Source organism: Aristolochia californica, unplaced genomic scaffold, assembly GCF_029961685.1.
Source record: "Aristolochia californica isolate CCGP_79_NKW_82.1479 unplaced genomic scaffold, dmAriCali1.0.hap1 SCAF_2, whole genome shotgun sequence".
Classification (NCBI taxonomy): domain Eukaryota; kingdom Viridiplantae; phylum Streptophyta; class Magnoliopsida; order Piperales; family Aristolochiaceae; genus Aristolochia; species Aristolochia californica.
This window is the reverse complement of record NW_027181881.1, coordinates 50,580,548-50,604,882: the sequence shown is the minus strand read 5'-3', so window position 1 is coordinate 50,604,882 and position 24,335 is coordinate 50,580,548. Positions and strand designations below refer to the sequence as shown.

Below are 24,335 nucleotides of genomic sequence, written 5' to 3'. Positions count from 1 at the left end.
ATTCGCCAAGGCTGTGCATGAAGACCAAGGTGTTCCAGATGAGAAAAACAAGATATAAAACAGTGACAGTTGCACGGAAACAGCTAATCCACCCTCATCTTCTTGGCCGAGAACGTAAACAGTCCCACTCAAAGCTACTCCCTAGGGACGACAAACACATCACACTTAATATCGGATATTTCTGATCGGAAAGAGGAAATGCAGAAATTTACTATAGATGAACAAACAAAAAACAAGACACCTTGGCCTAAGAAGAAGAAGAAGAAGAAGCTCGTGCATGTTGCTAGCCAAGCGAAGGCAGGAAAGAGAACCCCCCAGGAATGATATTGAGGATACTCAGAAACCCTTGAAGAGTCTTCCCGAGAAACTGTAAAGGAGACTGCAGAATCCCACCAACGGGAAGTGAAGCATCGCAGGTGGAAAGCGGCGTTGCAACCACCAGCTTACAGTCGTTGAGTAGTGATGAAAGAAGCAACGTCAGGGGATCCAGCAATATCGAAAATACTCCATTGGAATCGGTTGTGGTAGTAGAGATGACTTGTTTCGTTGCTCCACATAGCAGTTGCACCTGTGCAGCTGCAGGGAAAGACAGTACCAACCAATGACCAATAGAAATTCAAAATCATAGAAATTCTCTCTGAGATTGTCTGGAGCTAGCCTTCAACTTACTTGCAAATGCAGGAGTGGCAGTGCCGCTGGCACCTATGTTACCATCAACAGTGCAGAAGACTGTCCCTCTGACACGAATCAGTCCGAGCAGTCCACCTAGTTGAGCTTCGGCAGGTAGGGAAGCTACTGAAACCAGCAAGACTAAAAGAAGGAGAAGGCATTTGGAGGCCATGGCTTCTGGGAGTACTATTAATTCACTTAATCTCGTAGAGCAACTGATACGCTGAAGACCTCGAGAGGTTGGGCATTTATAAGAAAGGAGAGGCCCCAAGTTGATGCAACTTTTTTCAACTGTCATCTTCTCCCGATTCCACGTCCAAATCTTCTTGTTTTAACACTACAGAAGTACTTTGCCCGAGTTACCGCCCAGGAATTGTGGATCTCTTTCTTAGAATTGAATGGAGAAGATGAAGACATGCAGTGACCACAAGTACGCGCTTTCACGCATGCTAGAAGGTGGGAAGGGCTTGGAGGTAGGAAAATGACATTACCAAATTGGAACGAGGGGTTTAGCCAAATCGGCCTTGTTCGTGTTTTTGACGTTCTTCGTGAATATCCCTTGATGATTTAAATGGCTTTATCATTCTAAAGAAAGTAATCTTTAAATTTACTCAACTAAATGTATTAGAATTAAGAGTAATATAATAATTAAAAAATATTCAAATTATAAATAAAAAAATTAAAATTTTGAGAATCTGAACCTCCTTGTCTCTTGCAATAGAGAGGAGGGCATAAACTGCTTCGAGATTTTAGTCATCCATTGATGCTTCCCTTCCTCTTCATTCTTTCTTATGATATCTGTAGAGAATTCGAACGAAGATTCTTTTATTGGTTATTTTCTAATAATTCTGCAGTTTTTTGCACTTTGAACTAGTTATTTGAAGCATTCAGATTACATTATGATAGCTTCTCTGTCGAGTTCAATTTTCTGATGAGTTTCACGATGCTGAGAATTTGGAAACATGTCGAGCGTACCGTGCTATACAATATTTAAACCTGCATTTCACTACTGCATTTAAGAAAAAAAAAATGTCATTCTTAGCTGAAGCTCTCTAAAGATGGACGGAGCACGCTAGTTGAATCCTAGTTCAATCAATCCGTTGACTCAGCTGGGTTTTCTCGTTTGTGAAATTCAGCCTCCTCTCCCCTTCCTCCTTACTCCTCTCTATTTTGTTATGAGTTAAGTGAACTTTTCAAGTTTTTTCTTACTTAAAAGCCTGTGTGTGTGTGTGTAGTGGGATTGGACACTAGAAAAAGAGGAACTCAACTGGGCAGCCAACGACACTATTATGCGCTTGCTCAATGGTCCCGACAAGGCATAGAAGCCATAGAATAGGGCTTCCCTCTTCCCTCTTCGTTGTTGAAACTGCAGCGCACTGAGACTAGTGCGCTCCTTTGACAGCCACTTCACCTCCTGCTGTAAATACCGAGGAAGATTTCGTTTGCTTCTGGATTGGATGGAGACATTTTTGCTCCAAACCCAAATCCTTTTCGTCCATTTACACTCACCAACAGCCACCCTTCCATTCTCTCTTCCACCCTGATTAAGATGTCCACATACTAACAAATTGCAGATGCTTTAGATCGAAAGATTTTGTCTGTCTTCCCTATGAAATCACATTCCTGTCTCTTATTTTACCAATCTGAGTTTTGCCTCTCTCAAATGGCAGGCACCCTCATCGACGATAGCCTTAGATTATCACTAGCCTGCTTATAGGCCTCCATAGCCAAGAACGTAGCCTCTCCACAACAGTAATATCAACCACTCCTTGAGAGGCTGACCAGACCCAAGTCTTCTTCATTAAACCACTTGCCTACTTGTTATATATACTCTCAGAGGCCCATGACAAACACTTGCAGACAAACCCAGTTTTCCGATACTGATCAACACTACCCCTGAAATCTTCTTTCTTTCGGGCCTACCCTTTTTAATTTGAATTGGTTACGGCATTTAGAAGCTTTCAGAGGAGCTAATGCGTTGTTCTCTGGGTTATAAAGCCAACATTAATGATTTCCGGTCAACACATCATTTGACATTTCTAACAAAACCTCAACCCAATCAACAGAATACAGTATATTGAGCTATTCTTCTAGATTACATTGATGGCACGGACTGGAGGCATCGTCTCAACAGATTTATGCTAGCAGCGAAGTTTATTTGGAGAGTAGATGCGGTTCCATATTTTGATCCTTCTTAATGGTATCATGGATAGCAAATGGTTCCATACTTTTTAACTCCCTGCACTTTCAGGACATCCTTTACACTGAGTTTACACTGAGGTATAAGACTCCATCAGATACCCACATTGCGGTCGGGTGATTCCATATTTTTGTAATTCACTTATTTTATTTTTATTTTCCTGAATTTACAAGACTTATCAGTTTTTAACTCTTTTTGAATTTTGAGTTTCAGTTTTTCCATTATTAATTGATTATAATCAGATTAGTTGAAACAGATTGATGACGAATTAAATGTTTCCCTCTGCTCTTCCCTTCCCACTTCTTCCTGTCTAATCTTCTCTTTATTCTTTTTTTCAAATCCTTTTCTTTTCTCTGTTTCTCCTCTTTTCTTCCCCAATTTCACCGTCAGAATCATCAATACCTCAAACGGTTCTAAGAGTTCTTGTTCTAAACAAGGTGTAACTGAATTTTAGAGAAAGATAATAAACAGATACATGTGACAGAATATATAACAAAAAAGAAGACTAGTTATCTTGTATTTACTTTCCGGTTCCCTTGACTAGTAGCGGAAGATGGTTTAGTCACCCTTGCTTCAAGTCTCCTAGCTGTCCGAAGAATGGCTGCCTGCTTCTGGCGGTGGCTGTGCCTTTTCCTTTTACTACATAGAGACCAACAACTATGTAAGCTACCAAATAAGCCAGTATGCACAACTAAAGGTTAAGGACATATCACAGACTAAACCATCCATTTCATCTGAATCATTTGGTTGGTACAACAAACTGAAGCATCCCAAAAGTTTTAAATGTTTCTGACCCTCAAACACATGATTCTTTCAACAGAAGGCATGTCTTGGCTACAGGAAGGCCAAGGGTAGCCCCACTGGGTGGGAAGCAAATCAATGTTACAAATATGAGTATACCACCATATGCCAACTGAATAAGAGAGACACCCTTAAGTGGCAAATGAACAAAACCTTGTAAGCATCCGAAATGAAGAACACTTACCTTACAAACAAAAGTCCAGCAGTAAGCACCATTCCACCAACAGCCCATGTTACCTTTTCAGTAAATGGTGCTTCACTGACCCATTGGTGAAAATCTTCAATGAGCCCTGAACTTTCAGTTTTGAATGATGATCCAGACTCTGAGCCTCTCCAGGAGTTTGCAATTGAATCCAGACTAGATTTTCCACCATAGCAGAAGGGCTTTTCAGCACCCTCATTGTGTTCCTCTGGCACGTACACTGAGAAACCTGCTAGGTGGCAGAGCTCTGTACCATTAGAGGCCCATTCAGCAGCTTTACCACATACTATGTCATTGAACCCACAAGGAGATAGAACCTGAGGCACAAATAGAATGCAGATCAAAATCTTAATATTCAATAAGTATCTACAATTGGTGAAATGCCAGAAACAATTTTATGTGTTTGGCAAATCTCTTCCACTAAAATTAGACTTTGAACAGACATAATTAATTCAAGAATCCATAGGTAAAATGTCTAGCAATATCTCATGTAATACACTGCCTTTTTTCTTTACTCTTAGTTTTCAAAGAAAAACTTAAAAACGTAAAATATTTCTTGATATTGACTTCTGTGCAGTTTTTCACAAAGCTTTCAGCATATGAATCCAAATGAAAAAAACATTTGAAAAAATTAAAACATCATGAAATTTGGCTTTCATATTTGGGAGGTGCAATTGTTCTATATATTCCTCGGCCATACAATGATATTAACATTCAGGAATACCCACATGGTGCTTTGCCTCCACAGAGAAAAATGCATTTAAGCAAGCCTGCAAAATCACATCACAGAACGAGGAACATATTAATGGAGGTCCTGGCTGAACCCCAACACGTGGATCACAGATGGCACACTCCAAGAGTTCCCATAAGTGCAAGCACTCTTGGTTTGCCTCCCCAGAAAATGCAAGCCTTCTAATAGATAGGAAGGCTGGAAGTGTCTGAGCTACATCACAACAGGTTCTTTTTCTGAACACCCTGCAAACAGTCAAGTCTTTAGGACCTTTGCTCACTTTTCTTGGAGATTTTCCTTCAGAAGAGAATGGAGGAAAGCGGCCACCAGGAGATATACACAATTCACTTGATGTACCTGCATAAACAGATTCTGAGTTTTAGAACAAAGAACCTGACGTAAAATAAAGCTAAAATACACGGCTCAGAAAGAGGAGGGTACATGAGTGGGTGAGAGAGAGAGAGAGAGAGAGAGAAGTCTGACCCCACTCTCCCGTCAGTAACAACCTGATTCACTGTTAATGAAAGAAAATTTGAATAACATTTCAAGAGCTGTTCAGATATTGCTATTTTTATGTTGATTATACACATACATAATCCATCACTGAAACCCTGCAGAGACTTGAACTCAAGACCTCATACTAGAAACCCACCATGCGACCATTGAGCCAAAGGCCCAATCCACAATGTTACATGCTTCTAATTTCGAACTTCTCAAATTAATTGAAAATGCTTCATGTCTTGCATCAGAAAGAGTTCTGTGTGACTATTGATCTTAAAAACTGAAGAACCAGCTCCGACTAGTTGGATTATCAGAAAGTCGAGATTCTTTCCATCTGAGGCCATCAGGCGTGGGGATGAAAACCAACGGATCTCTTATTGTTTAAAATAGTAATATTACGGAAATGTCAGTTTATTACTGTTTGAAGATGCCAGCACTATTAATGAAAACACATCAGAGATTTACACCTGAAGCACTTGCAGATGCCACCAGGTGCATTACATAAGGGTTTGCTGATCTAGTTGTGAAGCCTCTCCTTAGTTCAACAAGATGATTACAAGACTTGCAATGCTTTGTGAAACAGAATGTCAAAAATGAAAATTCAGCAGTTAGAAAATCTGAACATGCCAAGGAAAAAAAGGAAAGCTGAAACTAAATATTAAGGCGCAACAGAGTTAAAGAGTAGCAAAAATAGACAAGACAATAATAGTATATTGCCTAAGAATGTTCAGACAAGTTCAAGGAGAGGACTAGTAGATCACTGGTGAGAAAGGTTTTGCCTACACTAGTTGATGAACCGAAACCAGGTGAGAAAGGCAAAAAATGCCAAAGATGGAAGTTGGAAAAATACACTCACAGAGGCAGACCTAACTAAACTGGTAACTAATTATTAGAATGGAAGAAAAATGATTCATGTTATCAAACGCCACTTAGCTGAGACAAGGCTTGATGAAGAGATAAAAACTTAAGTGATAGAAACGCATCGTGGAGAAGATTAATGGATGGCTAATTAACTTTCAAGAAAAATCCTGGAGGAAATCGCTCTCTAAAAAGTCCTTGCCAACTCTGACCTCATTTCTTGTTCTCTGAACCAGAGATGAATTTCCACGCCAACCAACCCAACCCTATTACTGTACAAAGTCCTATAAAAAAGACATGCAAACCTCCTGTTAAATTCGAATCAAAAGCATGTAGGATGCATTCCAGTCAACAGATAATTTCTTTTAAGTGACCAGCTCACAATTCAACTCAATCAGGCCTTCTATTCGCCAGTTCAACATTATGTAGTAAGGGAATGGGTCAATCCCCTGACTCCTCAGTCTGACCTACCATCAAACAGTAGCTTGAACAGAAGGATTCTCTACCTCAATTTGTTCAAATGAGTTCCATCTAATGACTCTTAACAACTTGAACTGCAAAACAAAACTCATGGATCCTTGATCTTCACTTACACCACTAATTTAAACCATTTCCTAATCTAACACCACATCATTTCCGCCTAACACCAAAATCAACCCAAATAAAGCACAAGAACGAAAAAAAAAGCATCAATTCAAAAGAAACCGTGCATTAGAGAAAGAAGAGAATAAAGAAAACGGGCGGCTTCAAGGAACTGAACATGCAGATAGGTGCCCTAGAAGATAGAGACACTACCAGCGATGATGCAGGCTAGTTGGAGGTTGAAGAAGAGCAGAAGAAACAGATGAAGTTTCTCAAATCCCATTATCCCGCATATTGGGAGCAGAGTCTATGGATATCGATCGAAGCGGAGCAAAAGAAGGGCCGGGGAGACGGCTTTAGGGCCATCTCAAATTAGAAGCTAAGTGACCGCGGAAACAAAAGGAACGGGTTCAATCGCAGGGTAACGGGATGAAAAACAATTAGATCTACAATGGCAGTTGTCATTATTGTAATTAGAATTTTTTAAAGAAAAAAATTCGTTAATTTTAAAATTAAGTTAAATAATTTAATTATTTAAAATGGGTAAACATAAATTATTATTTTCCCATCAAAATGGCAGAAATTGTAAAAGTTACGATTATTCACTTTACCCTGTGTCTAAGAAAAATGACTTCCTAAAATAAACGAGTTAAACCCAGAACGTATCTAGCAGAATATGTGCGACGATCTTGTAGATTGACGCATCAAATCTAGTTGTTATATTTCATTCAATTTATCTCAACACAGGTGTCTTCCTTGCAATGAAAATGCCATGGAATTTTGCGCGTGGTCGTCCATTCAGATGAGGCGAATCAGAGAGACATGGAGATGATCTACATCAATCAAGCGCTCCCCGGAACACAACAAAAGAGAACCATTCCTTCATCATGTGTCGACAAAGGAAGACGAGTCAACGTTTTCGACTTACATGCCGTCACAGCAGTCAGAAACCTCATCAGAACAATCCAATTTTTCTTCATATATTCCATGCCCAGAAAGAGAAAGAGCTGGTTTGGGGTATAAATCAATGGCAGGGAGAGAGACCTTTCTGCATACAAGAGGAAGGCCTGCTATGGCAGCGGAAAGAGAAACGGGTAAGGAAGGTGCTCCCGAGATCATCAGAGTGGTGATGGGTTTTCCTCATCTCTGCTCTTCTTCCCCCGCTTCTCTCACTGTTTGGCGCAAATCCCTTCTTTTCCATGGAAACGGATACACTGTCTTCGATAATTCTAGTGGGAAGATGGTCTTCCGAGTTGACAACTACAGCCACAATTGGCGAGAGGAAACGTTTCTCATGGACGTCCAGGGGAATGTCCTGATCACCATTCGCCGTTGCAGAAAGGTATTAAGTATAACTGAGTTTGTTTTCAAACAACCCATCTTTCTTAAGGATTTCTTGATCACGATATCAATCTCCTTACAATCAGAAAATAGTGAAAGAACAGTTACTACTTGAAAAGTTTTTCATTTTTGTGCCAATCTCACCCCATGTTACTTACACGAGGCAGAAGATTATTCTCTCTTCTGTAAATACGGAGCTTAAGAACATTCTATATATGTTTACCACGAACAGAAATTACTTCCTTCTTTCTCCCGTGATCAGTGATTCTTCTGGTATGAGCCATAAGGATTTTCCTCTTATTGTCGGATCCACGGGAATCGTGGCAACCGGCCTTTGATACCCGGAACAAGTTTCTTGCTCCCATATAAGAACTAACGGCTGCACAAGGGAAATTCTGTTACGTAGAAGTTTTTTCTTTTCATCAAGGATAATCCACTATGACAATCCTCAACTAGTTTGGTCTGCTCCCAGCGAATTCATCTTTTAAAACCCAAGTTTAAAACGAGTTTAATCGTTCTGAATTGCAATTACGGGCAACGCATGTAGATATTAGAAACTAAACACTTGGGTTGGGTGGGTTCTGTGCAGAGGTTGAGCATAATGGATACCTGGGAAGCATACAAGGGCGACAGAAACGCAAGTGAGCAAGAGAAGCCCTTGTTTAAGGCTACAAAGGCCTTAGGAAACCCGAGTTGCAAGATCTCAATGGCGGAAGGAAACGCAGACAAGGCCTTCAATTATCGCATTGACTGGTCTCGCCAAAATGGATGGTCGAAGATTTACAGAACGAGTTCCAGTTACTTGCCAGTGGCAGAGGTAAGTTTTCACTCACAAAGCACTAGAACTCTAAAAAGCTAGCAATCATTCATGGTCAATACACAGTTTGTTAAGCGAAGTTGTGTTACATTAGCAGGTTCGTAGAAAGAATGGGACGAGGCCATACGCGCTGTATGGTAAAGATGTTCTCACGATGTGTGTGCAACCGGGAGTTGATCAAGCTTTGGTCATGGCTATGGTTATGGTAAATGATGCAATGAGATGAACCATCTGTACGAGGGAGTTACAATTTGTCCTCTCCATTGCTGAAAAAGTTCTCGCAGATTTTATTTTACTCTTTAACTGAACAGGAAATAGCTAGTTTGCCGAAATAACAATTAAAAAACTCTACTGAGGCTTTCCCTAGCTCAAGACTGGAAGCATAATCGTGTTTGAAGTCGCGGAAACTTGTTACAAACAGGTTTCTGGGTTGAGTTATGGTAGAATAAGGATTTTTGTTTTAGCAAAGCCTGTGCATTTTTCTCTGCACCTTTTCTCTTTACGTTTGTCATCAAGCGAAGGAGAAGACCCCCTTTTTATGCGCTTAGATAGCCAAAGAACAGCTTGGTCTTCTACGTATTCGATATTTGAACACGAAAAATTCTCTTGATGTATACCTGTTATATTTTCTGTTCCAGTTACTGAGAAGAGATGTTCGCAGAGTAGATTGATCCAGTGGGAACGGCCATCCCTGGTGCGCGACGATTACCCCCAACGTCGCTTCACGTAGAGGGCACGAGTTAATCTTTCTCCATTATTGTAAGCGTTGACGAATCGATCGTGAATGTGACGCCACCGGAAGCTAAAAACCCAAGCAATGTCCTCCTCAAACGCATCGCATAAATTCCTGCTTCTGGCGCGTTGGCGATCATTACTCTTTTCCTCATGAGATTCTCCGCTCCGACGCCCACATTTTTGGCTTGCCCAAAACCTAACTTTCGTAGATTCCATAAATTGGTATAAAAGGCCTTACCTTCATTGAGTTCAGCCCCGAATCTTAAATTGAACTCAAGTTTGAGGTCAAACCAGGTTCAAGTTTAACATATATTTTAAATTATAAAAATAAACATGAAAGTTTTGGTAATGGTCTTGATATGATTGAATTGCACGTTATTGCAAAAGAATCTAGGACTTCACAACGGATCATATCAATTTATAATAGCCAACTTAATAGATCTAATAAAAAAATAAATTTTTCATAAATAATATTAGTTTTTTTTTTTGTGGTGAAAAAAATCACAGATAAATGTAAACATGAAGATTATCGATCAATATATATCACACTCTTTTGTTTTTTAGGTTGTCTTCACATTTCACTCATTTCATCTTTAGTAAGTCAAAGACGAATTATTTCTTGTCTACTCCATCATTCTCACTTCACAATTGGATGCATTGCCAACCTTGATGAACTTCAACATCATTCCTGACCTTGTGAGCACTCCCCTAATTAAAAAGTTTTTAATCTAAAAAATCTATTTAACTAGATTTGTTTTTTCTAATCCCATTTTCAATAATTTCTCTATTTTCTTATTCTTACCTACTATTTTTATATAATATTAGTTTAATCTAAATTGAATAATAAAAATTTCTAGTTGGAATAGTGGCAAAATGTAAAGTCAAATATAACAAATTTGATAAAAAAATTTCTATGCAAAGTTATATCCCTAAATTTCTTTTCTAAGGTATATAAGTATTTTATGATTACAAAAATTGATCAATTAGTAGAAAAATAGATATAATCTACTGTTTAACATTGTTGGCTATAGTAAACAACAACACGGTGAAAACTATTTGCCATTATTTTCCCCATGGTGCAACCTTCACTAGAACACCGTCGACATTGCAAGCGACTACAAATACAAGTACCAACTAATTTAAACTGTCGACATGGCAAGCGACTACAAATACAAGTACCAACTAATTTAAACCGTCAACACTTAATATACAAAATGTTAAGGTGTACTGGGGACAATTATCGATGGTTTAAAAGATGGCAGTTGTTTAAGTTAAAGTCGACAGAGTTGTTGTTTTTAATCAATCTTTACAATTGATGGTTAAAACCATAAGTATCTTTTTTATAAAAAATCATTATTCTAAACGGAATAAGCTAGATGGACTGCACTCATAAATTTCTTACCAAATTAATAGTTTGTTACATAAAAATGAGAAAAAATGGCATACATGCAAAATCAAATTGAAACAACTTTAACATGACAAACAACTTAACGACCTCCACCATATCTGGCATGTCCTCCGCTCAAGTAAACCAGAAATTCAAAATGCAAAATTTGTGCTCAAAAATCACAAACAAAAAGCCCCAAGAATTGCACATTAGTCCACAATTAGCCTAGATAGTTTCCATGATTAGCATCAACATGTATGCATGGATTGTAAAACAACAAGGTCTAACTGAAGAACGCATTATGGAACAATTTGTGAATGAGAACAAACCTCTAAAGTGTTATGCAGTCTTTCTCATCTAACAGTGTTATCCAAATCTGCATTCCTTTAAAACAACTACTTGCTCCTATTCTACAAAGAATACAATAATGTCATTATTCTAAAGACACATATGTGCAATTAGTTAAAGACTTGAATGAAAGTGAGACTAACCAGTACCGCACATGTAGTTTTCCCTGTAGGCTCATTTATAGGTTCCCTCAAAAGAAACCCAAACCGGGAGGGCCATGAATTATCAACATGCTAAACCAATATTTGTGGACTTAGTTGCACCTCTTTACACAAATAAGAAATACCAACTTCATCAACCAAATATCTGATTCTAGGTTTCAAAGATTGCTCTACATTGTCAAAGAGCAGAGAGAATCAATAGTAATTATTTGACATTCACTAGATGGGAAGATGATCTAGAATCCCACGAGGACTCCATTCTTATTGTACCCCCATAGCAAAATTCACTAGATGGGAAGATGATCTAGAATCCCACGAGGACTCCATTCTTATTGCGTTTGGAGTAATGGTACTTGTCCTCAACCTACTAGCTTGTCAAACTTAAAAACTTCTACCCAACTAAATGTGACATGACTCAACTAAGTGAAACATCTACAATATCTTTATTTGCCTGAACAATACTAAATTCTGTTTCATGGTAGCCTGTTAACATCGGAGAAAGATGAATTAGGTAAAGTCTGATGCATAAGGTATCTGGATTCTAAAAAAGATACATTTTTTTCTTCAGATTGTAGTCTTATCCAACCACCTATTGGTGAGGATGGGATGAACTTGAAGGCTCACATCTGGGCCTTGCACCCTCCAATCTATTAGTGGCACTGTCTTCAGTCTCGACGACAAGAACTTCATAGGTATCTCTTAGTTTCCAAAGATAAACCACACTCCAAACTAACTTCATGAGATTTTTAGAGTAATATACTTGTTGAGTTTGAGATGGAAAGAGGAAAGTTCATCTCAAAAGTTTTTTTTGTGATTTTCACATAAGTAAATTTATACTCATCTGCCACAAACCTATTTCCTTCTTCAGGTCATACACAATGTATTTGAACAAATAGATAAACTATAATGTTCCAAAATAGACCTAAATTATATTCTTAAAAACTCCATGGAAAATATTGTTTATTTCTCCGATGGTTGCAATGTCACTATTTTTATTAGTTCTTAAGGGATGACTAAGCGGTAAGAAACGATGGTGCTTCATGGATACGCTGTTGTAACTACAATGTTGATATGTGGAACCACGATGAACATGACACATAGGATATGCCTTGTACCCAGTTGTGCTCCAACCAAATAACACACCATATGTGGGAAAATCATTAATAGTTGACAAACAATAACATATATCTAAAACTTTTCATTTCTATTGGCATTGTATGTTTCAATACTATGCTCCCATATGATTTTCAATTAATCAATTGATTGAAGGTACACATCAATATCATTCCTAAGTGATTTAGAAGACAAGTTGTAAACTACTAAGATGGTGGGTCATGAACTTCGACTGCCACTTATTGATATTTTATATGGACTAGAGTTTGTGATCAAAATCCTTCAAAGTTCTAGAATATGCAGTTAAAGATCCTTCTAAGTTTAGAGTCTCTAAGATGACTTAACTTCTCTTAGCTACAAGAGTTATAAATAGTCCTTCCATGAAACTTGTAGTCTTGTTTGACATGAATAATCTTGGCGGCCTTGGTACTAAAAGAAAATGACAAAAAAACTTTCATTGGAATAATTTCTTGTTGCTTTCTTTTACTTCTTTTCTCCTTCCATCTCAAAGCTTTACAATTTGGCCATTTACTCAAATTCTCCTATTCATTTCGAAACAAAACACATTCAATTGAACATACATGTATTTTTTTTAACCCAACCTCAATCAGATATCATCTTCTTAGATTCATACCAACTATTTGGAAGTATATTGCAAAGACAATGCTCCCAGCAAGACAAAGTGGTGTGCTTATTAGAGAACATATGATTCGAAACGTCAATGTTTTTTTTTTTATTAATAAATTGATGTAGAATTATAAACATATGTAGATCAGAATTGCTTAAAATAAAAAAAAAATGTTGAAAATTTATGTTCAGGCCAGGCCCGTAAGGCAAAAAATGGATTCGTAGCATTTGATTTGCCTATTTGTATCCCGGGACTCTGGTGACCGACGTTGCCTCGAGTTCAGACTTGGACTACTCGTGAAGAAAGCCACTCTCGGCTCTTCGGCCTTTTCTTTGTGTGAGGCTCAAGCTACCTCCTTTTCTGCCTGCATCTCGAAGATCGGTCATGTCGGTACGTTAAATTTCATTTGGTCACTCTTTTTTGTAGATCAAAACCCTAGTTTCCACTGCTTTGGTATCTGAAGTTATCCGATTCACTAAACATGCCTAATGTAATTTGGTTTATATTATTTGCAGATATTCGAGTATAATGGTAGTGCTCTTGTTGCTATGGTGGGAAAAAACTGCTTTGCCATAGCTAGTGATCGGCGCCTTGGTGTTCAACTTCAGACGCTTGCGACAGATTTTCAGAGAATTTACAAAATTCACGACAAAGTCTATATCGGTCTCTCTGGCCTAGCCACAGATGCCCAGACGCTGTAACCTATTTCCTGCATTGTTGCGCTTTCAATTTTCATCTCCTGCACTTTTATTTACCGCGTCTAATTGAAGTCTCTTTAATTTTTTATAACAGATACCAGCGGCTGGTTTTCCGGCACAAGTTGTATCAGCTGAGGGAAGAGAGGGATATGAAGCCTGAGACCTTTGCCAGCCTAGTTTCCGCGTTACTCTACGAGAAAAGGTTTTTGTTTTTTATCTCAATCTTAGTTTTTTTTTTTTTAAAAAAAAAAAAAAATCTGTTTTGATACCTTTTCCATGTTATTGCACTCCTGTGATTGAGTATTTGACTGGATGGTGGAATCTCATCATTTAAAAAAGTTAAAGAGAAACACTGCTGTTTGGAATAGTTACGCTTGACAATGATATTTGTCCTTGAAATGTGCTCATATCTGGGAAATGGATCAACTAATTCATTGCTATGAGAGGCTCATGAATGGTTGTTATTCTGGGGATTGTTGTTTGTGTTATGTCTTTCTGCCAACATGAAGAGAATTATCAACAAAGAGAAATGTCTCTCATATTAAAAAGGACTTCGGTATCTCAATTTAAATCAGCAGCTAAACACCTTATATTGATCAGGGTAATGGCGGAATCTCATAATTTTATGAATCTCATCATTTAAAAAAGTTAAAAGAGAAACACTGCTTTTTGAAATAGATACGCTTGACAATGATATTTGTCCTTGAAATGTGCTCATATCTGTGAAATGGCTCAACTAATTCATTGCTATGAGAGGCTCATGAATGGTTGTTATTCTGGGGATTGTTGTTTGTGTTATGTCTTTCTGCCAACATGAAGAGAATTATCAACAAAGAGAAATGTCTCTCATATTAAAAAGGACTTTGGTATCTCAATTTAAATCAGCAGCCAAACACCTTATATTGATCAGGGTAACTGGTGGAATATTTATTATTTCTGGTCTGCTTATTAGTTGTTTGGCTATTGGCTAAATCTAATTTTTTCATGAATGTCATCTCTCGTGATGCAGTCAAAGTTAGTGTGATTTCATGGAAATTAATAAGCATTAGTGGCTCTGCTAAATTAATGTAGTATCTCTCCTTGTTTTGTAGGTTCGGTCCATACTTCTGTCAGCCTGTAATTGCTGGATTAGGGGATGATGACAAGCCCTTCATCTGTACAATGGATTCGATTGGTGCTAAGTATAACATTTCTTCATCCTTTGATCTCCATGTTTTTTTCTGGCTGATGTTACTCTTAAACTTTTTCTTTCCACTGACATATTTGTTGATTTGATGGATCCAACAGTGTGCATTTTAGACACTCAAATATTAATATGTATCAAACTTTAGTGTTTGTAAATTTGTGTTGTTAGGTGTAAGCCTTATGGTTTACCAAGGCATGTTGTAATGTCTCTTAATCTAAATGTGCAGTTGAAGCTAATGAGTGGTGTAGGCTAATAGCAACATGTCTGCGGATATGATGACCTACGTGCACCTGATTTAATTTGTGGTTGTAGTTTGCATTTTTACTTTTAGATGGGAATTGTAACCATTGGTAAAGGTGTACCTTAGTTGTGGTCTCAAATCATGAGGTTGATCTATGAGCCTTTTCAAATAACAAAAAAGGGCTGGGGCATTGTGTCCTTGAATATCCTAATTATTGGACAGCATCATTTTGGACATAGCTGAAAGCTGGAAACAAAGAAGTTTCTTATGAGAAAATAGAATTTCAGTGAGTGGAAAGGGCTACTCTGCTCATCATGAATTTTCTCTTAGCTGTACACTCAATCCAGGCAGCGTTAGATAAAGCTACTTAGCCCATAGATGGGCCCACCAACCAACCATAGTAATTTAGAGTGTATGCACAATAGCTGGCTAGGCATCAGATAAGGCTGGAACTACAAGGGAATTTGTTTTAGGTGCCAGGCAGGTCAAGTGGAGCAATGCATATGAACCTGTGTGACATCTGTATGATCATTAAAGCGAAGTTTGCTAGTAGGTCTGCACAAGGCAACCAATCAGAGGCAATGGTTGTCATAAAGTTATATAATGCATGAAACCTTAGGACAAAAATGCATTTAACATGTGTAATAACCTGCACACTAATCCAACTTACAGAATCATAAAGGCCTGGCTAACTGGTTAAAGAGATCTCCCATTGACTAAGTTGGATACCTGTTCCTGACTTTGACCTTGCTTAGTGCATGATTGTCACGCGGTTAGATTTAGGCTAAGTCCGTCTAGCCTTGCGGAATATCTACCCCGTGCGGCCTAGCTCTTCCGAAGAACTAGTCAGCCTCCTTGAGCCTCGGATCCTCCAACCAATACTTCACACAAGAAGTTGCAAGCCAAATGGGACAATGAAAGGACCAAGATATAGCAGAGAAAAGCCTACTTTGTATTAAGAATACAAGATTACAAAGGATGGCCAAACACTCTTGAAGGCCAAGGCTAAAAACTCTCTCTATACACTTGAAAAATAAAGAATACTAAGGATTTTCGACCTCTTTACAATGGGAGAGGCCCCTCTATTTATAACCTCTCCTTTGGCTTTAGAAATCTCTAAAAACGCCAAGAAATCCGCCAGAATCCGAAAAATCCGAATTCTGGCGTCAGGGGCGCCCGGGCGTCTGGAGTCCAGCATTTCGCCCCGCCAGGACTCTCTGTTGGCGCGCGCAACCCCATTTCGCCCCGCCAGGACTCTGTTGGCGCGCGCCTGGCGCCGAACTCCTGGAAACCCCATTTCGCCCCGCCAGGGCTCTGTTGGCGCCAGCAACCCCATTTCGCCCCGCCAGGACTCTATGGGCGCCAGCAACCCCATTTCGCCCCGCTAGGACTCTCTTGGCGCCAGCAACCCCATTTCGCCACGCCAGGACTGTCTGTTGGCGTGCTGCCTTGTGTCTGGGCTGGCTGCTGGGGTTGTTGTGCACCTTGTTGCTTGGTCATCCGTTTGGCAAACTCAAGTATGTCTTCCTTTGCTGCAGCTGATGCCGGGCCAGCCATATGTGTGTGCCCCTCTGGACCGTGCCTTTGCACTTGGCCTTGGTTGTTATTGCTATTGTTGTGCACTGGACTTGCACAGTCTTTTGCCTTGGTGTCTGGCCACACCATGGCTTCATCCTCCGTCTCAATGATGCTCTTTCTCATTGGAAAAGGATCAATGTATCATGAGGAGCTCCTTAGGCTGAATAGGCTTGCATTGAGAACTGTTCCAGTTTCCTTCAAGGTTTGAGGGAGGGGAAACACCACACACATTTAAGAAGAGGAGCCTTTAGATTTTGTTGAGTTCTCCTAGTAAACAACTGAACAAGTTAAGACACATATCATTGGACCACTTTTTGTCAAATATTATTGGCACATTTCTAGTTGTCATAATCTGCCTTTCTTTTCTTTTTTTTCTTTTTTTTTGACTTCTTGTAGAGGGATTCACTTATGTTAATTGCCATAAAATTTGAGGGAAGACTATTAGTCCTTGTGTTCCCATGGTTGAAGGTTTGTCATGATGTTGAATAGGTTGTCATCCTCTGACGTGTTTTTATCTCTAACTGAGGTGCTAGAACTACTTTTTGTACTCATGTATGGCGTGTTTCACATTGCATTATTCTCCTTCATTTTTTTTTGGAAAAAAAAGATGATTTCATTAGACCAAAAGGCTGAGAAGCAAATTAAAAAGAGTGGGGAATCAGTAGCTAGCTTGGCAGCCTGGCCATTAGCACTTCTTTTTACATGGGATCATTTGCAAACAACGTTAGATGCCAGATTACAGACTTCTAAGAAAACATTGAGATGACGCCGGGAGAGGGACTTGGAATACCAGCTTATCACAGCCTTGAGTCTCCTTCAACTTCTAGCGGTTTGGAAAATTGCTAATGATAAAGCCTTATGCCTCGAAGAACTGCATTGAGTTCTGCTGAAGTAGAGTCGGTATGTTCTGGTGAGCTAGAAAAGGATAACACTATGTCCCATCAGCTCTTCTAAATGCACCTCCAATTCCCTCTGGTCTCTGGTTGCCTTTGGAACAACCGTCAAAATTTTGTTTTAAGTTACCTGTGCGCAGGGGGTCCATTGCTGGACACTCAGCTGAGCAGAAGAAGTCATATTTACAATGAGATGTCAATTTCTTGGTAAGGTCACTGATGATGCCCTCAAAAGCTGGTCTAGAGCACACCCAAACAATAATCTGTTGTGTGGTGCTCTCAGTTAACTGCTGGATGGACCAAAGCTTGTTGTTGGAGTGCCTATATTCCACTCTTTTCAAAATTTCCATGGTATAAAACCTTCTGTAAAAGTTTGCCCAGCAAGGGAATGCTATATGAGAGCAGTTGTATCAGTGCATCAAAAGTGTTTGGCATCACACCCTGGAAATTGAATAGGTTCATGAAGTGGTTCCAATAGCTACTGGCAGCAGAGCAGTGGATGGGAAGGTGGTCCACAGATTTCACTGTAGTAGCTTTGAGTAAATAGGGAAGGTGCTTCTCATAAGTTACCTAGAAACTTAGAAAGTTGCTACTTGTGCAATTTAGAAACCAAGAGAGAGAGGATACTTCAACATTCTTGCAACAAAGCACAAATGTTGTCTAAAGAATAGGAGGTTTGCTTCTTATGAATGTGGGAAGAATTCTAGGTAAGAGAGGAAGTTTGTAAAAAAGGAAGGTGGTTCCGTGCAACCAAGTAGGAGACTTTGAAAAAAAAAATTCTCTTGCAGAAAGGACATACGTTGGTAGAGACTTGCACTTAAGTCTTTATAAAAAAAAAGAGACTTGTACTTAAGGCATCGATAGAAAATAAGGCACTTGGGCAAAATCAAGAATAGTAACTTAAGAAAGAAAAAAAATGAGTTTAAAATTCGGATTTCTGCATGCTATAGATTTCTGGCATAACCTTTGATTTTTTCGATGTCGATACCTCTCTCGGGAAAATTGGATTGAGAAAACTTTTATTGGCTTAGAAAATATAGTCTCAGATTTTCTTTTGACATATAATTTTTGTTAAAGAATAGTCCCACATGGATTAGTGAGTACAAAGATCATGAGTTTATTAGTTGGGAAAGAGGTTTCCTAAAGTGGCTAGTCATTTTGGGATAGGCCTTGTACCCAATTTAACATGGTATCAGAGTAAGTACTCATATGTGGGCTTGCACCTAAACTATCTACTTGTAGAGCCACAAAAAGAGGGCCTACACCTAAACTATCCACTTGTAGAGCTACAAAAGACGGCCTACACCTAAACTGCCTACTCCTAAATTATCCACCTGCAGAGCCACAAAAAGAGGATTTACATGTGGGGGGAGTGTTAAAGAATAGTCCCACATGGATTAGTGAGTACAAAGATCTTGAGTTTATTAGTTGGGAAGGAGGTTTCTTAAGGTGGCTAGTCATTTTGGGATAGGCTTTGGACCCAATTTAACAATTTCTATAGAAATTCTCGTTCTTGATGGCACAAATCTTCTCTTAAATTGAAGTTTTCTGCTGTTATCACTCGAAACATTCCTGCTACCATTATTTGAAACCTTTCTGCTCTTAAGATGTCGATTGCCTAATTCTTTTGTGTCTGAAACTAGATTCAAGGATCTTTCTATAAATATTGTGGTATGGACAAAAAGGTATTAAAAAAAAAGACTAACAAGAAAAGCAAAAGACTTCTCTTTTTTTCTTTTTCATATTCTACTTCTTCCCCTATTCTCCATCTTCTCCTTCTCCATCTCAGGACCTTGCCCGCTCTGATACCACTATTGGGTTGAGCGTGCTTTCATCTCAAAATCACTAGCCACTTAGGCGGCCTATTGCTCAACATTGTAACCTAATTATTTTTTCTTAACATTTCTCACTCAACAGTTTTATTAGATAACAAAAATTAAGTGAGCAAATCTCTAGATTGATATACTAATGAAGTAGTTCAGTACCCCTAAATTTCAAAACGTTGTATAAGAAGCACTAAGACCAGCCATGACATGATCCATTGAAGTTCAAACCGACTGTCAACTAAATGAAGAAACCCAGTTCTCAAAGGCAGAAATTTCATCATTAATACCATTAAAAATTAAATAAATAAATTTTGTCAACCATTGTATTCCCTAAAATGTTTCCTAAACATTATACTCTCCTTGTGTAAGGACAAATCTGAACATTTATACTTGCATTGTATATCATACAGCCAATCTTTTTTGTTTAAAAAAATAGCTTAAGACAAATCCATATCCAAGGATCCTTATACAAGCTTTTCTTAAAAAGATTCACAGAGTAAGCTTTGACTAGACTTAAAAATCCTCATACAAAAATCGTTCAGTATAAAGCTTGAAACTTGTCCAAGAACTATTTGAAACAAAAGCAAACTAAGAACTAAGAGCATAAACACTTGGGACACTAAACTAACATCACCCTAGCAAAAGCATTTTCCTTGACATATGGAGGCAAAAATGAAAGCTTATCTTTTTTAGATTAATGATAGGTACCTCTCTCTTCCTCTCTCCCTGCCACTTAAGTATTGCTTTCAAATATGCTTCTTTATATAGACCAACAGTTGAGCCTGGGTGGTTTCTTCCATAACTCAGACGTCATTACCATACAATCCCCTTCCCCCAATAAAAAAAAAAGAAAGAAAAAAGAAACAATACTTTAGTTGATACGGAGCAAAGAAAAGGATCTTGAGATAGTGGATCCACTTTGACAGAGAAATCATATCATGGTGATTGTAGATTCAAGTTATGCAGTATCCATTATGAAACAACTGACCTCCTCATTCTTCTATAAATTGAAAGCCTTGCTTCAGAAACTTGGCTTCTAATGTTATTTCCTGATTTCTTTTCTTATATTCTAGTAAATCTGACCTTAGTCCTTGCCAAGATCTAGCAAAGTTTTATGACAGCTCTCTGCAGCAGGGGTCATTAATGTTTATGGGAGAGAAGAAATAAAGGAGCTTTGAAAATCTTAGTGTTGAGTGCGAAAAAATCACTCTTTGAGAAATGTTAAGAAAATTTATTAGTTTATAATGTTGAGCAATATGTCTCCTAAGTGTTTAGTTATTTTAGGAGGGAACCAGGCTCAACCCAATTGTAGTATTGGAGCAGTATGTGTGTGTGGGCCAAAGCTTAATTTATGCTCTCCATGTTATTTGTATGTTGTGGGCTCCATGAGGTGGGAGTCCGTGTGTTATATGCTCCATTGGGAGCTGTTATGTGTAAGCTTGGACATGAGGGTAAGTGTTGTGTGGAGAAAAGTCCCACATTAAGAAGTGCTAAGAAAAGTTATGAGGTTATAATGTTGAGCAGTGGGCCTCTTATGTGACTAGTCATTCAGGGATAGAACTGGGCTCAACCCAACAAAAGCTACTGACAAAATACTATCTATTTCTACTTTTGTAGTTTTCCTCAACGGATTACAAGAACTTAGTTTGGCCTTTCTACTCCAATCTTGAACTTTTGAGTTGGATGTATTTTCTTTAAGGTATTTTTTTTAATAAAGTGAGAAATTCAATTAAAAAGAGGAAATAGTAGAGTAAAAAAGAAGACCAAGAATTACAGCATGTATTAAGGTATTATAGCATATATGCTTGGGACCAACTGATTGTTAGGCTTTGTTTTTGTTTCTGTATTCAGAGCTCTAACAGGGGCCCTCATCATATTGGTTGTGAAGTTCTACGGCTTAATAAAAGAATTTGGTTGGGTCATTACACTCTAAAGCTTGTAGTTTTGAGTTTGATCCTTTTTTCAATGGTTTTTGCCATGTGGCAAAAATCCAGAAAAAAGAAACTAGTCTCTTGGTTTCTTCATTTTAACTTATCCAAGCTGTACTGCAGACCTTATTGTAGCATTCTTTTTAATCTGGAGATATCTGATTGTAACATCACCACAAGAAGTCTAGTGATCTGATTGTAACATTACATTGCCCATTATGATGACATCTTAAAAGAAAAACACCTAGTTTAATTCTAGGGATCCATATGGAGGTGGTAGAGCTATCAAGGAAGAGCTTTGGCCAAATAATGATTTGACAGTAACAGTACAAAATCATCTCTTGTGCTTATGGATTTTACTTGTGTGAAATTTTTTAATTTTACAGTATTTCCTTACAGAAAGGACCTCAAAAGGCAGGCTTAATTTGAAATTTCTAGTGTGCTTTTTAACATATGCACATTTACTATTGGTTTTCTTCTTTCTTCTGCTTTTTCATTATTGCTGTTCTTGTTTTTGTTGTTAGTTGTTGTTGTTATTGTTTCTGCTTTTCTTCTTCTTCTTCTTCTTTTTCTTCTTCTTCTTGTTGTTTTTTGTGTATGCTGTTATAGTTTCTCCTAGTGGTTTTTGTCATGCTTACGGTATTGGGTCTTCACATAACAGTAGATTGGCCTGTCAGGTCTTGTTTATGTGGTGGTACTGATGTCGGTTTCCTGGCCTCTGCTCAGTTGTTCTCTGACGATGTCTATATGCATCTCAATTCTAGTTGGCTAGATTGATATAGATTTTTTTCTGCGTTATTTTTGTTACACATTGGACTCCATCTCTTAGGGACTCCTGCAGTTTTCTCTGTGTGTTATTTCAGAAAACAACTTCTTTATGTGACACACATCTGTATCTTTTTTCAGCGCAACACTTCTGTTGCTGGCATATGTTTCTTTGTATGATAAAGAGTGAAAATTACGAACATGTTTGGTAGACCACTACATTTTCTTTTCTTCATTTATGAGGTGGTTTTTCTTGTAGGGAACTTGCTAAAGATTTTGTTGTTGCTGGAACTGCCTCAGAGTCTCTTTATGGAGCTTGTGAGTCAATGTATAAGCCCGACATGGTTCGTTACTGAACTCATGCTTCTTTTGTTTTTGAATGTCTCAGGCATTGACATGGTTGCTGCCAGTATCCTCTGTTGATAGGCATTGACGATATAAATGTTTACCTCTTATTGTCTTTAATTACAAATACACTAGCCAATAATGGAATAGATACATATGAGAAAAAAAATTAGATGGACACTGAGATGTCCACTGAACTTTGCTCTCAATGTCTCGTATTGGTCATGAATGTACAAAGAAGAAATGATTGTACTCAAAAAATATTCAGCAAAGATGCATTAAAGAATAACTATATGTATTGTCTTCGCCGGAAATGCATACATATGGTTGATAAATTAGCGGAGAAGGATATAATAAGGTGATTTCTTTTTGTTCAAGGGAAATTGGAAAAATAATATTATAGAACTTGAGGTGGTTCCTATAAAGAATGCAAAATAAAATCATAACAAGAAAAAAATAAAAGAGGGAAAACAAATTTTCTCACTTGGTGATATCTATCTGAATGAGGATGAATTGAGTTGCTGATTAAGATAAGTACAAATGATGAAAGTACAAACAACAATAACTGTCTCTAGATAGGGAGAATATTGTCATTAGCACTAAACCATGAATACCAGTCCTAATGTTTTGACGTCAAATGTCTCTTTGGCTATTCAATTGAACCCTTTATTTTACTTTTAATGCGCACACTATATATCCTATACCCCTGTGAGATTTGAGCCCAAGATCTAGAAACTCTCCTATGAGATCATTGAGCCAAAGACCCAATGCACAAGCTTGTGTCTTTAGTTCAGGGTCAGAATACATCTTCTTGCTCAGCTCTTCTTCCTCTTCTTCTTCTTTCATTATTTTTATTAAAGAAAAGTTTTTTTTTTAATTTTTTTTTTTTGATAAAAGTGAGTTTCTTTTTAAATTTTAAATGGAGGGTTTTTTAGTATACTCCAAAGACTAATTTGAACCGAGTTTATTCATGCTGCTTTTGCTTGCATGTGAGAATGTTCTTTGCATGTGACCCTTCTGTCAATCAGGAACCTGAGGAACTATTTGAAACCATATCTCAAGCTCTACTGGCATCAGTGGACCGTGATTGTTTGAGTGGTTGGGGTGGACATGTTTTTGTAGTGTAAGTACCCTTTTTCACCATTATACATCTACTTCTGATAAATGGTTACTAAGCGTGTTCTACTCTGTGACACAAGTCGGCAGACTTTAGAGTTCAGGTACAAAATTTCTCTAGCTAAGCTCTCGACTCATGTTTTTCTTGATGTCTTACAGCACTCCAAGTGAAGTCATAGAGAGGACCTTGAAGGGGCGAATGGACTGATCAGAGAGCGTTTTCTTAAAATTTCTTATTTGAGAAAGTTTCACTTTGCTAACATGTTGAATTATTGGTGAAGCCATTTGTGTTGCAGTGGTGATCTTAGAATGTTGCAATCGAAACATGTAACTGTTTCCTGCCAGCAGAAAAAAAATGTAGTCCGTTTTGCTTTGTGAATTATGCTGTGTTGCCGATTTAACTAAGACGGACAAAGAATATGCAATTAGGAAAATGCTCACTCTTATTGTTTACTAGTTTTATTCCTTTTTCTGTTCGTTTTGGGTTTTCCTCTAGGGTTTAGGGTTTTTTCTTTTTTCTTTTTGGTTTTATACCTTTTCCAGTTCATTTTCATTTGGTCAGCCACTCGACGAGTCTCGCAGCTAACGGTGTACATGGTGGTCTCTTGAAGAGGTGCTTTTTCTTCTAGTAGCGTGGATAGGTGTCGACGTTCAATGAAGGGATATATGTGCTCTTAAACCATATT

At 38.1% G+C, this 24,335-nt stretch overlaps 4 protein-coding genes across 5 annotated transcripts; 2 read left to right on the top strand and 2 right to left on the bottom strand.

The window, feature by feature from the left end:
- Positions 1–283: 283 nt before the first annotated feature.
- Positions 284–841, bottom strand: LOC137955259 (phylloplanin-like). The gene is made up of 2 exons (XM_068802119.1): positions 670–841; positions 284–576 (listed from the first exon to the last, which is right to left on the bottom strand). The coding sequence occupies exons 1-2, from the start codon at positions 839–841 to the stop codon at positions 284–286; spliced, it is 465 nt and encodes a 154-aa protein (XP_068658220.1).
- A 2,406-nt stretch (positions 842–3,247) lies between these two features.
- LOC137956365 (folate-binding protein 1-like) lies at positions 3,248–6,953 on the bottom strand. 2 transcript variants are annotated; one of them, XM_068803834.1, is made up of 4 exons: positions 6,757–6,953; positions 4,601–4,959; positions 3,855–4,189; positions 3,248–3,508 (listed from the first exon to the last, which is right to left on the bottom strand). In XM_068803834.1, exons 1-4 carry the CDS (start codon positions 6,824–6,826, stop codon positions 3,379–3,381), a joined length of 894 nt encoding a protein of 297 aa, XP_068659935.1. In that variant the 5' UTR covers positions 6,827–6,953; the 3' UTR covers positions 3,248–3,378. The 2 variants fall into 2 exon arrangements, with proteins under 2 accessions (XP_068659935.1, XP_068659936.1); XM_068803835.1 differs by lacking the exon at positions 6,757–6,953 and adding an exon at positions 5,571–5,646.
- Positions 6,954–7,615: 662 nt separating this feature from the next.
- On the top strand, positions 7,616–8,927 carry LOC137955258 (protein LURP-one-related 8-like). The gene is made up of 3 exons (XM_068802118.1): positions 7,616–7,885; positions 8,474–8,701; positions 8,799–8,927. The coding sequence occupies exons 1-3, from the start codon at positions 7,616–7,618 to the stop codon at positions 8,925–8,927; spliced, it is 627 nt and encodes a 208-aa protein (XP_068658219.1).
- A 4,342-nt stretch (positions 8,928–13,269) lies between these two features.
- Positions 13,270–24,105, top strand: LOC137955785 (proteasome subunit beta type-3). Its single transcript, XM_068802905.1, has 7 exons — positions 13,270–13,463; positions 13,589–13,770; positions 13,866–13,973; positions 14,863–14,952; positions 22,448–22,532; positions 23,562–23,656; positions 23,809–24,105. The coding sequence occupies exons 1-7, from the start codon at positions 13,458–13,460 to the stop codon at positions 23,855–23,857; spliced, it is 615 nt and encodes a 204-aa protein (XP_068659006.1). The 5' UTR covers positions 13,270–13,457; the 3' UTR covers positions 23,858–24,105.
- The last annotated feature ends 230 nt before the right edge of the window (positions 24,106–24,335 follow it).

Excerpts from the sequence above, each read along its gene's own strand:
- LOC137955259 (XM_068802119.1), bottom strand. The coding sequence starts at position 841 with ATGGCCTCCAAATGCCTTCTCCTTCTTTTAGTCTTGCTGGTTTCAGTA. Across the intron at positions 577-669 it reads TGCCACTCCTGCATTTGCAA|CTGCACAGGTGCAACTGCTA; the intron begins GTAAGTTGAAGG and ends CTTTCCCTGCAG.
- LOC137956365 (XM_068803834.1), bottom strand. The coding sequence starts at position 6,826 with ATGGGATTTGAGAAACTTCATCTGTTTCTTCTGCTCTTCTTCAACCTC. Across the intron at positions 4,960-6,756 it reads ACTAGCCTGCATCATCGCTG|GTACATCAAGTGAATTGTGT; the intron begins GTAGTGTCTCTA and ends CTGTTTATGCAG. Across the intron at positions 3,509-3,854 it reads GCTGGACTTTTGTTTGTAAG|TAAAAGGAAAAGGCACAGCC; the intron begins GTAAGTGTTCTT and ends GTCTCTATGTAG.
- LOC137955258 (XM_068802118.1), top strand. The coding sequence starts at position 7,616 with ATGGCAGCGGAAAGAGAAACGGGTAAGGAAGGTGCTCCCGAGATCATC. Across the intron at positions 7,886-8,473 it reads CCATTCGCCGTTGCAGAAAG|AGGTTGAGCATAATGGATAC; the intron begins GTATTAAGTATA and ends GGTTCTGTGCAG. Across the intron at positions 8,702-8,798 it reads GTTACTTGCCAGTGGCAGAG|GTTCGTAGAAAGAATGGGAC; the intron begins GTAAGTTTTCAC and ends TTACATTAGCAG.
- LOC137955785 (XM_068802905.1), top strand. Across the intron at positions 13,974-14,862 it reads GCGTTACTCTACGAGAAAAG|GTTCGGTCCATACTTCTGTC; the intron begins GTTTTTGTTTTT and ends CTTGTTTTGTAG. Across the intron at positions 14,953-22,447 it reads ATGGATTCGATTGGTGCTAA|GGAACTTGCTAAAGATTTTG; the intron begins GTATAACATTTC and ends TTTTTCTTGTAG.